At 39.9% G+C, this 15,168-nt stretch overlaps 1 protein-coding gene and 1 long non-coding RNA gene across 3 annotated transcripts in view; one reads left to right on the top strand and one right to left on the bottom strand.

Moving 5' to 3' along the window:
• Positions 1-15,168, bottom strand: part of LOC128142405 (chloride channel protein C-like) — an 82,490-nt gene that overhangs the window by 55,975 nt on the left and 11,347 nt on the right. The window contains 4 exon segments of the mRNA XM_052788465.1: positions 364-464; positions 3,955-4,052; positions 8,862-9,056; positions 12,244-12,487. Of these exon segments, the coding sequence (XP_052644425.1) occupies positions 364-464; positions 3,955-4,052; positions 8,862-9,056; positions 12,244-12,487 (638 nt within the window).
• LOC128142406 (uncharacterized) lies at positions 11,834-14,892 on the top strand. 2 transcript variants are annotated; one of them, XR_008235383.1, is made up of 4 exons: positions 11,834-11,975; positions 12,308-12,496; positions 12,637-12,831; positions 13,852-14,892. It is a non-coding gene; the product is annotated as an uncharacterized LOC128142406 (long non-coding RNA). The 2 variants fall into 2 exon arrangements; XR_008235384.1 differs by lacking the exon at positions 12,637-12,831 and having other exon boundaries at positions 13,849-14,892.

Below are 15,168 nucleotides of genomic sequence, written 5' to 3'. Positions count from 1 at the left end.
TTTACATGACAGCTTCAGCATATGGGGCACTTTCAGGAAAAGAAGGAACATTTGTTTTTGCCAGTCTGGTCTGTGTGATGTTAATCTTGGTATAAACAAGAAGAAACTGCAGCCATTTAAGCCAAAGAAAGGCAACCGTACTACTTCAGCAGGACTCTTTCCCCATTCCTTTCAGAGGTAATAACTCAGGAACTTCCCAGCATATTTGGCTCAAATATGGAATTTAGTTCTGATATATCCCTCAAAAGGGAGCACTACATTACTTTGAAGAAAATCTACATTATGAGTAAATATACTTGGATATCACGTCAAGTTACATAAATTCCATTTGTTCCCACGTATCAATCACTTAGCTCCCCTTACCTTGATTGAAGGTTTGATTAGAATATCTGACTCCATCTGGACCAATCCATGTGCTTGATGAACAGCTATATTCTGAAATTTCCCTCTTGAACTGATTTATGCTTAAATATTAAAAACAAACAAACAAAAATTATTAAATGGATTAATATAACTTACCTTAGTCCCTGTACAGAATGTGTCTATTACACAGAAATTTTACACGAAAAGCCTACTTTCCCTTACATCTCTCAATTAAGTTGTTTTATTAACTAATAAATCTAGTTTACTAGATCAGTTTATTAATTACTCTACTAAACTAATAAATCTGGTTTATTAATACTCATATACCTCTGCATAAACCTCCTGCTGCTGAAACCCCAAATTTCCAAAACCAGGAATCACATTACACTACCTAAAACCAGAAAACAGGAAAAAAAATCTGATTAAAGTGCCCAGCCTTGCCTTGATCTCCTTGTCCACACATATCATTGTAACTCTATAAAACAGGATTAGCAGACCAAAAATTTATCACCCCTGATGAACACTTCAGTGGGTAAGCACAGCATCCCGAGCTGACAGACGCATTTGCAGTTAGAAAGCTTTGCACAGGAGAGCGCCATGGAGAGCTGGAAGGACTTAGAGGTTTCCTCTTCCACAGCAGCACAGCCTATTCCCAAACCACACCTAAAAGATGTTTGTCCAACACATTCTTAAAGCTCTCCTTCGGTAAATACTGGCACCAGTTATTTCAACATCTTGCAACTGAGACTGCTGGTTATCATGGTGACCATGACCAGCCTTTCTGTACAGCACTACTATTCCTGGACACTTTCTCAATCTCTGTCATCTGGAGCAATTGCACTCTCCAAGCAGGTACAACTTCCTTCTTCCAGCTTGGAAAGCACCCAGCATGTTTTGGACATCACCACAACCTAAACGGTAACAATATGAACTTGTTTCTGGAACAAAGAGCTTGAGATCTGTGGTATTTGACCCACCTGATCCCCCGTCAGAACTACAAGAAAAACTTAAAATGCAGCCAACACCTAGTGCAAGAAAATTTCTTCCAGACCCCAGATTGGCAACCAAAGGAACACAAGATACTTCCCAATCTTCTATTTGCTTTTTACATTAATCCAACCACTCAAACAAGAATATATTCCAAATTCATACTGGTCAATAAAAAATAAAAAACTTATTTACTCCATCCTGCTTTAGAAATCATATGATTGTGTAACCCACTTACAGCAAAGCCTCAAGTTCTATACAAATGGCTTTACTACCAGTAAAGGAGTGCATACATATAAATAACAGCACATCTGAGAGGCAATTTGAAGCTTGCAGCAATGCCAAAATAACAGAGAGAAACAACAGAAGAAAGTTTTTCTACAATTAAAATACATGGTTGAGCAAAAAGAACAAACCACAGAGAATGGAGATGTAGGACCTGTTTACACACAGGTTTTTCTACCACTAACTCTTTCCATTTGAAATCATTATATTTAATAGAGACACATTTCTCCCTGGTGCCAATGGGAGGACTGCACTGCCACACTGCATGCTGCAGGAATATATGTGCTGTACCAAAACCTGCTAATGGAAGAAGCTCATCGCTTCTTTACCTCCTTCTCCTGCCTCCCCACGACCTCCTATTCCTCCTTCTCCTAGGAATACCAAGGCCTGCTGGAAGCACTACAAAACACTACTGAAAGTACTGTTTCGGTGTAAATTTATGAAGATAAATTATGCTAGAAGGAAGCACTGTCATACTGGCATAGCCACATACAGCCCCATCTGGAGCTGCAGCTCTTGCACTGTCATGGTTTAGAAGAAAAAACATACACTTCACCGAGCTAGATCACTACAAAGACAAAATTAAGCATCTTACAATTTCTTTGTTATATAGTTCTTATTGGATATCTTAAAGTAGCAAGGGTGCCTATTACTAACCTGTTGGATCTCCAAAGGTTAATGATATTTACCTGCCTCTGGAGCGCTGAATAAGAATCTCAGATTACGCTGAGATGAGCCACATCTAAATGATCCTAGCTAAAGTCTCACGACTGCAATCATAATTCCCTTTTTTAATTTCTAAGAACAGGAGAACAGTGAACAAGCTTCTTTTCCATGTTTACTCTTGTACTTTATTACAAGCTTACTAGAAACTACCTTCAGCATATGCATGGCCTTGCAAAGCCCAGGGCAATTTGGTGCTTAATTCCCTTCAGATCTATCCATTTTCAACTGGATGTACTCTTTATAACTTGTAGCCACACCAAATGAAAAATTGGCACTATGACCATTTAGCCTCTAGTTTAGATCAGCCTGACTATTTTTGATTCAGAGACAGACAAAAAAAGCCATGAAATTATCGTGGTTTCAGATGGTTTTCCTTTAGAGCAAAAATAGGTTTGTTTTGAAAAATAACATTTTGCAAGCATTTAGTCCTTAAAATAAAAAAGGATGTTGGGGTGAGAAAAAAGGCTTTTCCTGTAGCAATTCAAATAGCTGCAGTCACCAAGTCCTGGTACTAAGTAAGTGACAAAGTTTGCTTTTGTAAAGAATATGTAATATTATAGCAAACACTACTGAACTCGGTATTGCAAGTCAAATGACAGTCTAGAATTGGTGGCAAGAATGGGAAAGTATGTCTGCTTTCTATATACTTCAATAAGCTGTTCAGAGTCCAGTCACCAATGGCAAGTTATTCAGTATTTACAGTTCATATTATGCAATATATATGATGCTTCCCACTTGGAAGGAGGAATCAATAAATTTTACAAATTTATGAATTTGTAAAACTACAAGTTGGTAGCAACCATTTGCAATGATTGTGAAATCAAGCTATCATTTAACCTCAATCTGAGCAATTCTTTTTCTACTTCCTCTGGATTCCTTATAGGTATTTCTCAAGAAAGATAATTGGACTGCAAAACCTGTATCAGATTCAAGGACCTCAACTGTATCACCCATAAAATCCCTAGCCATTCAGCCACATATTCCCTGCCTGTTTATTAATACAATATTTGTCATTTTAAGTCCCCGGAGTACAGTTCGTGCTGTAGTGGCATGCGCCTCTGATGTATTACCTATTGGTGTTCTTATACAGAGGACCGATCAAATCATGTCTCTCAGCCAATAGTAGCTGACTGAAGCTGAGAATAACAAAGGTTTTTAATCAGTTTCCAGTTCCAGCTTTCCAGTTAAAGCACAGCCTGTCACTTATAGGCTTATATACCTATCTATAAGCCCTATGCACCTTTTAAAACAAAATTAGGATTCTAAATTGAAAAACTGCTTGCATGATACATAGAGCCATGTTTCAGGCTCTTTTCATTTTTAAACTCCCTTTTGTTTCTTTCTTTCTCCTTTTTTTTTCTCTTTAATTTGGCGTGGTGGCAAATGCCTCTCACTGGAAAAGTTTAAGTGTGATTAAATTTCAGTGATTAAAAGATTAAGTGTGATTCTTGTCTCTACATGAATTCATTTTAAACATTCAGCTCTGATGCACCTTTGAATCTTTCCATCCCAAATCCTTGTAACAACTAACTGGGAGAAATGGTTAATAATTGTATTTACATAGAGATGCTCCTGGTGACTCTCCCCAGTTACGTTTCTGAGTTGTTTCTCAGCTGGTAGTTTCTCACACTCATGACTGGCGTGCAAGGAAAGAAATACGGTAAATATACCGTAACAGTCGTCGTACATACCTGCAGGCATTAAAATAAGTAAACAGACTATCGTGAGATGTAGAAACAGACAAAAAAAGAAAGAAAAGTGTCTAAAGTCAGTAATGCCAGCAGTGACCACAAGGAAATAGTCCTTTTGTCTTGCCTACATATCCCAGAAGATCAGCATTTGCCCATAAGCAATGAGTAAGACCCACATTCATCTCGTCTAACTTCAGGGTCTCAGCTGTTGCAGCTAGGTAATTGGCCTCCAACTCTGTAGCCACCAGAGACCACTGCTACCTCCAGAAAGACTTGCAGCACGTGGGATGCTCTACGCGTGCCCAGGCTCCCCACCACGCGCCATGGCAGGCAGCGGAGACGCGGCCAGCCAGAGCTCCTTGCAGGCTGCTGACCCGAGACTGCAACTTGTGAACAGCAAGGACTCAGGATCTACATGTCTTTCATTAAGGACCTAGTTTTTAGGCTGGTACTTAAAATTAGGCTGTGTGTCAAAAACAATCCACTGCTTCAATTTAAATTACTTCCTGATTTATGCAAATTTGAAGTCCCTAGTCAGTATGAACAACTAAGGACTTGTTTCTAACTCGCAAGCTTATTGCTTCCCTTCTCTTATAAGGAGGATGTTATGAAAGGACTAATACTCAGTTAATCAACAGAAAGAAGTTCCTAGACATCCTAGCAATACTAGACAGCTATAATACCTAAAGCAGATTACATACTATAAAGTCGAGACAAAGACACTGCAATCCAAATGGATAAAGAGAATTTATCAGGTCCTTCTACTAGTTTTCCATATACCCATTTTGAAGTAAACATGAATGAAACCAAAAATGTTTGAAATAGAGCACAGCAGAAGGTGTTTTCACTGGCTGCTTTGCATTCATCAAAAGCAAAGGAAGTTTTTACATGAGATGACTGTATTTCAGTTATGCATATTTTTCAACATAACATAGTTCAATATAACATTGTTATATTTCATTCAAAACTAATGTTAAGTTTTTTACCTTAGTTGAGTTCAATTTACATTTCTAAATAAATGAAGATACCCCCCCCCCAAAAAAAAAAAAAATTAGAAAATATTTCAGCGGACATCTGGCAAAAAAACCTGTAACACACAACCATAATAATAACGTATTTTCCAAGCACAAGGTTTCATGCATTCTGTGGATTGTTATAAAACAGCTCAGGTAGCACATTTATAGAAACCCTCAAGCTGAGATTCAGCTGTGTGCAGTTGTGACAATTTGTCAGACACTCATATCTCAAGCCTTTGTTTCCCTGTATCTCAAAGATTATAAGCTTATGGGCTGAGAGCATCTACAAGAAATAGATCAAACTGGGAGTAGTTCAGTCTTCACAAAGCTTAGGTCAGGTTTTGTTTCTGAAAACTTAACTCCGGGACAGTTCAAACCCAGGTCAAGTTTTTGCCAAAGCCCCAAAGTCCAAAGGGAGCTAGAAGGACAGCTAGCTTGGAGCCAGTGGCTACATATTTAAAGCAGTAGCCTATCTTCACAGCTAGGTAGAAAAAAAAATAATCCTCTCAAGTAACCTTTTAAAGTTTTGACAGCTTAATATATAAGTATATATGCATATATCCTTAAATTGTCCACCCTGCCCATGGAAACACTGAGCTTTTGGAACAGAAGCATTAGTCAACGTGATTAAAAAAATAGAAAGATAGCTCTGCCAGATTCTTGGCAAAACATTATCTACATTGTGATTTCCTCACAGAGAGAAAGGTGATGAATTGAGGAGAAGCAAACGCAGGCCAAGGGGCAGAAGGTCACTTAGGAAGACAGCTTTGCTTAATCTATGGCCTGAAGATTAGATATTCAATTCCAGTCAAAGGAATGGTACTCCAGGTTATGTTGTGGGTGTGGAAGATACCATGATGGGTTCTTTCCAAGTTTAAATGCAGACTGGTTTATACAAGATTATTTTTGGTTAAAGTCACTGTGACACAGTTTCTTTCAGTTGCCTGATTATGTGAGTTTATAAAAAAAAAGAAAGAATTGTATGGTTCTCTCTCAGATCAAACAGTTTCTTTCCTGCTGTTTTTTTGCCAAGTTGGAATAAAATAAGGACTGTGACCTAAGCAGGATCTTCTAGAGCTAATAAAAAGGAAAAACAGCCTGAATAAGAGTTCATACTACAAAGTTAATGTAAAAAAACAGTATTTTTTTTTTTAAATTACAGGATGAAGACAAAAATGTATAAACAGAAAAGCTCTTGTAAGCACTACAGCCCTACAAAACACATGCTGTTCTCCCAGTTTCAGGTATGATCTGGCAAGGTGCTAACCGCTCCATGAACTTTTGGAGTCAGTAAGACACCATTCCTAAACAACATCAAATAACTCCTAGGAGACGTTTTCTTTACATCTGACACTAAATCTTTGCTAGCTGATCTTAAGTTTAATCCTACAGTATCTTCTAACATACTGGGTCTTGCTGGCTTATGTTGTGGCTTGTTTTGTCTTTTTTTCTGAAAAGTGATAAGGAACTGTGTGGGTTTTATGTGTTTAAGTAGTTTATGCAAGGTTTTTGTAATGTACTATGAGAAAGCCAAACCTTTCCTAATAGTAGGGGAAGTGGCTGTCAAACACAGAGCTCCGGCTCCAAATTGTTAAAATAATAATCGTTACAAACCTGACCTCTCACAAACAGAGGTCCTTTGGATACCGTGGAGTTTACACAGGACTAATGGGAGTCACCCATGGGACTCTACTCCTCATCGCACTGGTTTGAAGACTGGTTTTTTGTTAGGATGTCTCATTGCAGTCCTCAACAGCACAAAGTCCCGAATCCTCTGCAAGACCTGGGAGCAAACTTGTAGCACAGCAAAGGAAGGCTGGGCAGCGGAAAGGCTCTCCCTAGAGCTGGGAACACCCACTTTCCCTACCTACCTCACCCATTCCTTCAAACGTGGAAGCAAAAAGCTTCAAGTGAGCTTCCTCAAGGTGTCTCCCCTCAGAGAGGTGCTGAACAAACACGGCTGCAAACTGAAAAGCCGACATTCTGCCGCTAAGAGGAGCTGGAATCCGCTTGTCATCGATGGCATAAGCCTGCTCCAGCGCAGTCCGTCCAGGGGGATCCCTCCTCCTCCTCTTCCTCCCGCCGGAGGTCAGATTTCACCTCTGATGTGCCAACAGAGAACCCAACAAGGAGGATGCTGCTCCGAGCAACGAGCAGGAGCAGGCAGAGGAGAAGGAGCTGGATTGTCATAGCACGCACGGCTTCCAAGGACTAAATGAAATGCACTCTTTTTGACCCTATGGAGAGGAAAAATAGTGCAACCTATGGGAAACGTGCACGTCTCTGTACCAATCTGTGGAGAGCCTGCAGAGACTCGACCATGTGCCTCAACCTATGGGGCACTTTCAGCTCCAAAAGTTTCCCCTCTTGTATTTAAAATACTAATTGTTTTCCTCCCAGTATCATCCAGGTCACTGATGAAAGCCAAGCTGATTGCTTTCCCCTGAAGCTTATGTCTTTTTGCTGGCTGGGAGTAGAGGCTGCTGAAGGCATGTCTGGGCTGATAGGAGAAGAGCATCTATGTGACCCATTGGTCTACAACTGAGCGACCCTCTCTCCAGGAGGGAAGGAAGAGAAAGTATACAATAGTGTATATATAAAAAATATATATAGCATACATAAAACATACTGGCAAGTCTGCCTAAGAAGGGGCAGAAGAAAGGGGCTTTGGTGTGCACTGATCTCCCTAAAGAAAGTTCATCTCAACACTCTAAAAAGGTCTGAAAACTCCTCAGGAAGACTTCCCCAAAAATGGTGGAAAAAAAGAAAAATTATGACAAGCAGGTATTCACTAGACAAACTTGAAGGGAAACCCAAATTTGCACAATTCACTAAAAGTGCAGTACAAAAGCTCTGAAGGTTTCCTTCCTCCACATTTAACAACATACTTAAGTTATAACCAAAACATAAAATTGAAAATTATGAAAATGTTCAAAATATGGAAACCTTTTGTCTCTACCCTTTTCATTCCAATGGCATGACCCTCCCCAAAGCCATACAATGCCAAATGGAAACTCCAAAGCCTAGAGGTAAAATGGCCCCATCCCACCTTATCAGGACATCTGAGACTCCAGGCTGACCTCCATCAGTAACAACTAGGGATAACTGACTCCAGACACACAGTTCGCTCCACAAAGTTTCCTGTACCTATCCATAACTTTTAAACCCTCTACAACATTTATTCTTCATGCATCTATTCTTCTCACAACAGGCAAAGATCACCTTTGTTGTCTTGAGGCAAAAATGCATATGGTTATGGTAATAGTCTTCTAATTGTTCTTTCCAATGTAACAGCTGAAAAAGCGCCCAGGTGCAGAGGCGTGGAGGAGGATGTCCACCTGGTTCCACTACATGAGCAAGCTGTGTGGGGTAATGAGAGGATTAATCACTAGCAAGGAAAAATGGAGAAAAATGGATGAAATCTACTTGTGACAGCCCTCCACAGGTTGTGAACAAATGCGAAAGCACACCAATGGAACTGCGACATGTCACTAAGTTGATGTAGTATCATCGGAGTAGAGCAGCAGTGGGAGAGCAACTATACAGGTAAAATACTTCAAGCATTAAAAACCAAAACAAAAACCCAAACCAAAACATCTCTTCTCCATTCTTATATACCCACCAACATTAAATACCTATATGTACTTTGGAAATCCATACGTTTGCTGTACTCTGTTGGACATTATTGAGTACCAGCAGGTCAGATTCACTTTTCCATCCAGCCAGTTTATGACCTGCCCTCATTAGCCACTGTAAATATTATATAATCAAGACAACCATATTATTTACTTACAAGGATGAGCACAGTTTCCAACAGCTTGCTTGTTTTTCTAAGGGATAATTTTGGAATTGAATTAAAGAACTGCATACGTAATTTATTAATCTTTATATTTAGGGAAACAAAGAGAGCTCCCAGAAGACCTCCAAGCATTCCAAGGAGGATGGTCGGAACAAAGGCCAAGACGTTCATGTCCAGCAAGTTCTTAACCTGAGTCGAAGAAAGGAGAAAATATGTTCTGAGCATCCTGCCAGTGACATGAAATATTGCACCCTCTCTTACAAAACCTGATACTACAAAGTAATTCCCATACAGGAAATAAATCTTTCCTTGTGGTTTAGCGAGCTCAGCTAATTAATTTAAAGCTGATCTCATAAGAGATGGTGTACTCTTCTTGCACACCTCACAGGAGTGGAACCAGCAGGTAGACACTGGTGTTGGCACACATAGCGGAAATCTCTGTGATGCACTGCAGTTACCACAAGCACTCAGCACTTCAGGTTACGTCCAAATAAAATGACATATTGGCCTTAATGAATACTTCAAAAGATTCTGCTGAACCAGAGCTTTGCTCACTGTGTCTATATCTACAACATAATTTGCGAAAGTTCATTTATTGTGTCAACCTGCATCCATGTGCATTGAGATCATTTATAAGTAAATTTATTTAAGCAAAACTGAAAATTGACGCTGATCTGGAACAACTTACAGAACAACAAATCACAAACACAGAATATAATCTGGCAGCTGGAATAGTAATTGAATTTTCTGCTTGATTCCTCAACAGGCAGCAAGGATGAGAGCAATATCATGTTTTAATTTTATCTTCCAGCCAACAAAAAGGGGTCAACAGACCAGCGGCAATATATTCAAAGCTGTGAGGATACTATTTCCTTAGCCTAGACTTAGAGCTACACAGTTTTTTGTCAAGATTAGGATCTGGACAGAGTAAGAGATCAGGAAATGCTCGAAAAGCTACCTGGCAAGAAGCAGTAAGGGCACATGTCAAGGGTTGCCTGCAGAAACCTAAACTAGTATAATCTTGGGGGTAGCTGATAGAAGAAACTGTCAGCCTTCCTTAAATTGCTTGAGCAAGTGCACAGGCCCTCTTACTGTTCAAACTCTTTTTTCTTCCTCCTCCTCTTCTTCTCGACTTTTAATCTTATTCTTGTTCCTGCTACAACAAGCTTAGACTTTAACAAATCCACCAGGTGGCTGTACTAAGCACTGGTGATATTTCCTGAGGTGAGAAATGCCAGGGTCAAAATATAGCCAAGCTTGAAGAATTGGTCCATAAGGTGCTGCAGACTAGGAAATCAGGTCTGGAAGAGGGAGAATCCCAGAATTCAGAGACAAGTAGCTTAATTTGAAGTAGAAAAGAAGTTTTATTTACTGCAGGATCCAAATATCTTGCATTATATTCTACTTAGTTCCAATCCTTGATTAAAACTAAAAATGGACATACACGGTTTTATTGTTTTCTCTCCCTACCTCCATTTTACCTGAGGGAAAGATATAGTGAGATGTTCGTTTTAAAGTAATAGATGCACATTACACTGCATGTGTGTGGCAATAAAGGTAAAACCAAGCGTGTGTTCCACTCGCTGGGAATGAAAGGTGGCACAGCGCATCGTTTGTTTTTGTTGTAGTATCAACCACAGGCTCTGGCCAATCATCAAGAAAAATCTGTTACCTACAGAGCAAGTTTCACGTTTACAAATAATCCAGTGGTCTATGTAAAAATAAAGTAGAGCTTCCTGAAAATCTCATGCTCTGGAGTACAATAAATTCCCCTTGTTAACATTATGCTAGGTAGAATGAAACTAAAGAAAACAAATAGTTTTCTTGAGAAACATAACTCACAAGCTTTAAGCTCAGAGTTTATCCACTGTAAACTGTGTTGGTTAATGCCACAAAACACGAAAGAAGCAAGATTTCCCCTGAGCCCCATGTTCAGTGAAATGAAAATGTTTCTTGTTATCTGTACCACACTGGGAGCCAAAAACTATTGAACACTGTCAGAAATCATGTTGATAATAATTTTAGCTAGCTTTTCCCTCTCATGACACTAATTGAAGATAGAAGGAGACAGAATCCACTGCTCTTTTCAGAAAACATCCTGAAAGGAGTGTTAAAAGAGCAATGCTTATTGTAAAATAGCAGCTGAAGTGAGTCTACTCTCCATTGTGCCTGCAGCTGTTCATTACACAATACTTTGGCTTCAGCAATGAGTCTGGCTTCAGAAGGCCTGACCTCTTCCCTATCCATGTAGTCTCACCTTTCTGCCACAAATTTTTATCTTCTTGGTTGTGTCACTGCAACTGTTTGGGGGACCGCACTATGAGCTGGTCCACAAAAAGGATTTGGGTTGAAAACCAATGTCTTCTCCGCTTGCCACAGCTAAACTTGTGGTAAAGCAAATATACCCAAAATACTTTTGCATAGCATATGCAAAATCATTGCAAAATCATTATATCAGTCAGCGTGCACACAAAAAAATGGTGCCCGTTTTCCCAACCAAGGTATGCCTACTTGTGGAAAATACCATAATCTCTGGTTTATGCATTGCTAGAGAGACACAGGCCAGAAGAAATTCAGAGATCAATGAAATTGATTAGGGAATTACCTTAGGAAAAATTTACTTAGTAGCAAAAAGTGGAATGGGATTCAGAAGACCAGGGTTTTATTTCTAGCCCTCTAATTGATCTTCAAGTCAAATACAAAGAAGGACATTGAGGCAAGAAGTGAAGATCATGATACTTGCACATCACTATTGAATCATCTTGCAATAAAAATGAGCAAAAGACATGATAATAAAAGCAACTATTTTAGGTGGACACACAGCAAAATTCAAAGATTGTATTGTGTTGGAAGGAATAAAGTAAAGGCAGCTGAGGCTGAAGGTCACCTCCGTTGTGCAATGAGGAACAAACAGTGATTATATGTTTTCAAATGTTTAATCTCTAAGCACTAAGGAACAGGGGCACAGTACAGCAATGCCTGCAGCAACAACAGAGAGCTCAAGCCAACTACAGAAGGAGAGGACACCGTATTTAAGAGCTTCTCTGCTTTCTCCTTTACTTCGAACTATCCCTCTCCTATCCAGCACCAAAACAGAAAGTTATTAAGGTAACTTATATGATTAGCTAATAAGCAAACAGTAGATGCTTTGTCTATTTGTTTGCTTTAATTTAGAACAAAACAACTCTGTGTTGTATCTAAGTAATTACCAGATAAAAAGTGTGAATGCTTCCGTATCCACTGATCTGGTAATTGTACATATACCATCCTTTCCCCTTCTCAGTCCCCCTTCCCCACTACTCCCCCAGCAACAGTGCTGAAAGAGACAAGCCTAAAACCCTGCACCTATTTCCTCCCACCCCCACACAGTACGTACCCAAAATATAATTCTTTTCTCTGCTTCAAAAAATCCAAAATGACCTCTGTAAACAAACCCACAGAGAGAAGAGGACAGTAAATCCGTGGTGAAGGTAGCCATCAAGCAGCAGAAGAAGGTTTGCCAGGCCAGCCTGATGTCCCAGAATGAAGACACTTCTTCTAACGTGAACAAGAGCCCGCCGATGGGGGCACGAAATACCGAAGCTATGCCTGCTCCCGCGCCAGCCGTAATGAAACTGCGCCTGCAACAGGTAGAAGAGTCAAAATTAGGGTAACAGGAAAAAAAACAGAAACAAAAAACCTCCATAAACATCATTTCTTGTCAAAGCTGGGTTTAGGGGGCTGAATTTATAGAGCTGAGGGTTTATTTTAGGGTTATTTTCACCACTAGGATTTGAGATTAGATCTGTCCATCTTGACCTCTGGCCTTGACAAAACCCTCAATCCTATAACATCGCGTGGGGACCACTGCACCACGCCAGCAAGCTGCTGAACTGGTGCCAACCAGCCTAACACCAGGCAGGCATATTACTTCACACCCTGGAAGCAGTGCAGTCACAGGGGTGAAATACTGCAGGGAAAAAAGGTAAGAAAGTTTGGGATTCACTAGACAATGAGAGTACAGCCCTGGACTCTGTAGGCTCAACATGCTGCCTCCGTCTATAAATGTCTGAGAAATCCACAGGGAATGTATATGCCTTGTCTCCCTCCCTGTAAAGGTGTGGAGCTCACATACACCCCAAAGAGCAACAAACTTCTGTTGCGGTAAGCTGCACTAGGAGCTCAAATGGCAGAGATCTGCACTGTGACCCAGTTCCAGTAAAGAAAAAAAAAGAAGTAAAAAAAAAGAAAAAGAAAAATAATTATAGTGTTGTAAAGAAAGGCATTAACGGGCAGTCTTCCTTTATACACTTATTATTTATTTTCCCACACACAACGTAATTTTCTTTCCAAAGCACCCATTTCATTACATGAAAACAACATCCTGCATCAGACAAATGTTACATTTTTAAGGAAGGCCACAGTATGCAAAACAGAGGGAACGATATAGAAAGAAGAAATAAAATTATGCTTGAATTCTGTCTTGGAAAATTAGATTCAAGTCCAGCCTTTGGGATACTGGGGTGATGCTGATACATATAATGCACTAATCACTAGCGCTCACCAGCTTATAAAACTTGCATCCTCTGGATGTGCGACCTGAGACCTCAGGGATAATTTGCAGAAATGCTGAGCATTCAGTACTAGCTGAAGTCAACAAGTATACAAAACACTTGAGTATTTTTAATATTAAGAAATGGTAAGTTCTCAGAACCCCCCGTCCCCAACAGATCAGAGTCAACTTTAAACATTAGTGGGCCCTTTTGACTTCTCTGTGGTGTCCACAATTTTTATCAGTACAAAGATGGCTGGCAATGAGTATAATGGACAGAAAATAAGGGAAAAGATTAGAGAGTTCATCTCAAAGCCCTTAACAAAGCCCACCAGTAAAGCTACACAGGCAACTTTATGTCTGATATTTCCCAAGTCACAAATGCTGAGTTAGACACTCTTGTGCATGCATTTTTACTTACACGTATCTTCACAGTGACATTGTTTCCAGCAGCAGGGAACTCACAAGGTACTGCACACCACAGTAAAAGCTGGGCGAGCTTTGCTTGGACGTCTCCAACTTCTTGCTCCAGTCAGTTGTACATGCTATGTGTCCCACCAGTAGTATCAACAACGAAACTGGACCCCTTCTACACATCTGTTACAGCTGCCCAATGGAGGGATGCCTTAAGATCCTTCAACATCCTAACACTTGCTGAGTTACTGGTCTGCCTGTGACAGTACTTGGAGAGGGTACATCTCTTGAGCCTACTTAACTCCAAAAGACACCAGGGGAGTGGGAGTCTTTCATCCCGGTCTTTGTAAAGAAGCAAGGTCTTGCTTAAACTGAAATTTCTCTCTGCTGCTCACCAACACCCCTCTACGCAAAGGGGACTTCTGCACAACCTGTCTCTCCCAGGATGGTTCCTGACTGCAAGCTAACGCTTCTTCCTAATTATACTATAACCGGATCCTGCAGAGAAAAACAAAAGTTCTCGCTGCTTCTCTTACCGCAATTGCTGATTTCTTCCATGACTAACATTATGTTTAACCAGCATGTGTCAGATGTATTTAAATGACTGATCTTAAAAGGCTAAAGGCAAAGGAGATCCTGCAACTTCCCTTTGGTTCTTTTTGATTTTCTTTAAGCTACAGATAGTTCACAGTGGCTGTTCATTTGAATCCTTTGTATTTCTTTAGGAAATCAACACAAGTCTCTCTTTTTTCCTTGATTTAGAAAAAAACCCAGTATTGTGTAGGGTTTTGTATGTCAATAGGAAAATAAATACCATCCAGAAGACATAAACTGGTTTGTAATTTCTTTTTCTGGAAACTAATCTCATTAATTTCAGTAGAACTGTTCACAAGAGGGAGCTTACCAGAGTTATCTCACAGACACGCACGAGTAGAGAAGAGCCAGATTAAAAAAGTGTCACAAACAATTTACTTTTTCAAAACTAGAAAAATAAAGCAAGGGCCCCCTGTGCACATTGTGCAATCCCCATCACCTCTTTTTTCCTGGGCCAGCATCGTTAATTTGAGGATAAAGTCACGTGTAAAAATTCTGCATTTTTCTCCGTCCTTATACAACCCAGAAGGCAATGGGAAAAGGTCTTCAGTATTAATGTATTATTTCACAAGCATTCAATAAAACAACTTGTGAACTTTCTTTTAATTAAAGAACTCTAAAGTTGTTTAATTAACTTTCTTTTAATTAGAGTGGGTGGCTTTTGCCCCATTCCAAAGTGACAAACAGCAGGAAGGCTGAAAGACTGCTGGAGCAGCATCTCCGTTTCCCTTCCAGATGCAATGGGCTCACTGACGACTTGCC

The sequence above is a fragment of the Harpia harpyja genome, chromosome 5 (assembly GCF_026419915.1).
Source record: "Harpia harpyja isolate bHarHar1 chromosome 5, bHarHar1 primary haplotype, whole genome shotgun sequence".
Lineage (NCBI taxonomy): Eukaryota > Metazoa > Chordata > Aves > Accipitriformes > Accipitridae > Harpia > Harpia harpyja.
Note: the sequence above shows the minus strand (reverse complement) of the source record. Positions and strands in the feature narration are given on the sequence as shown.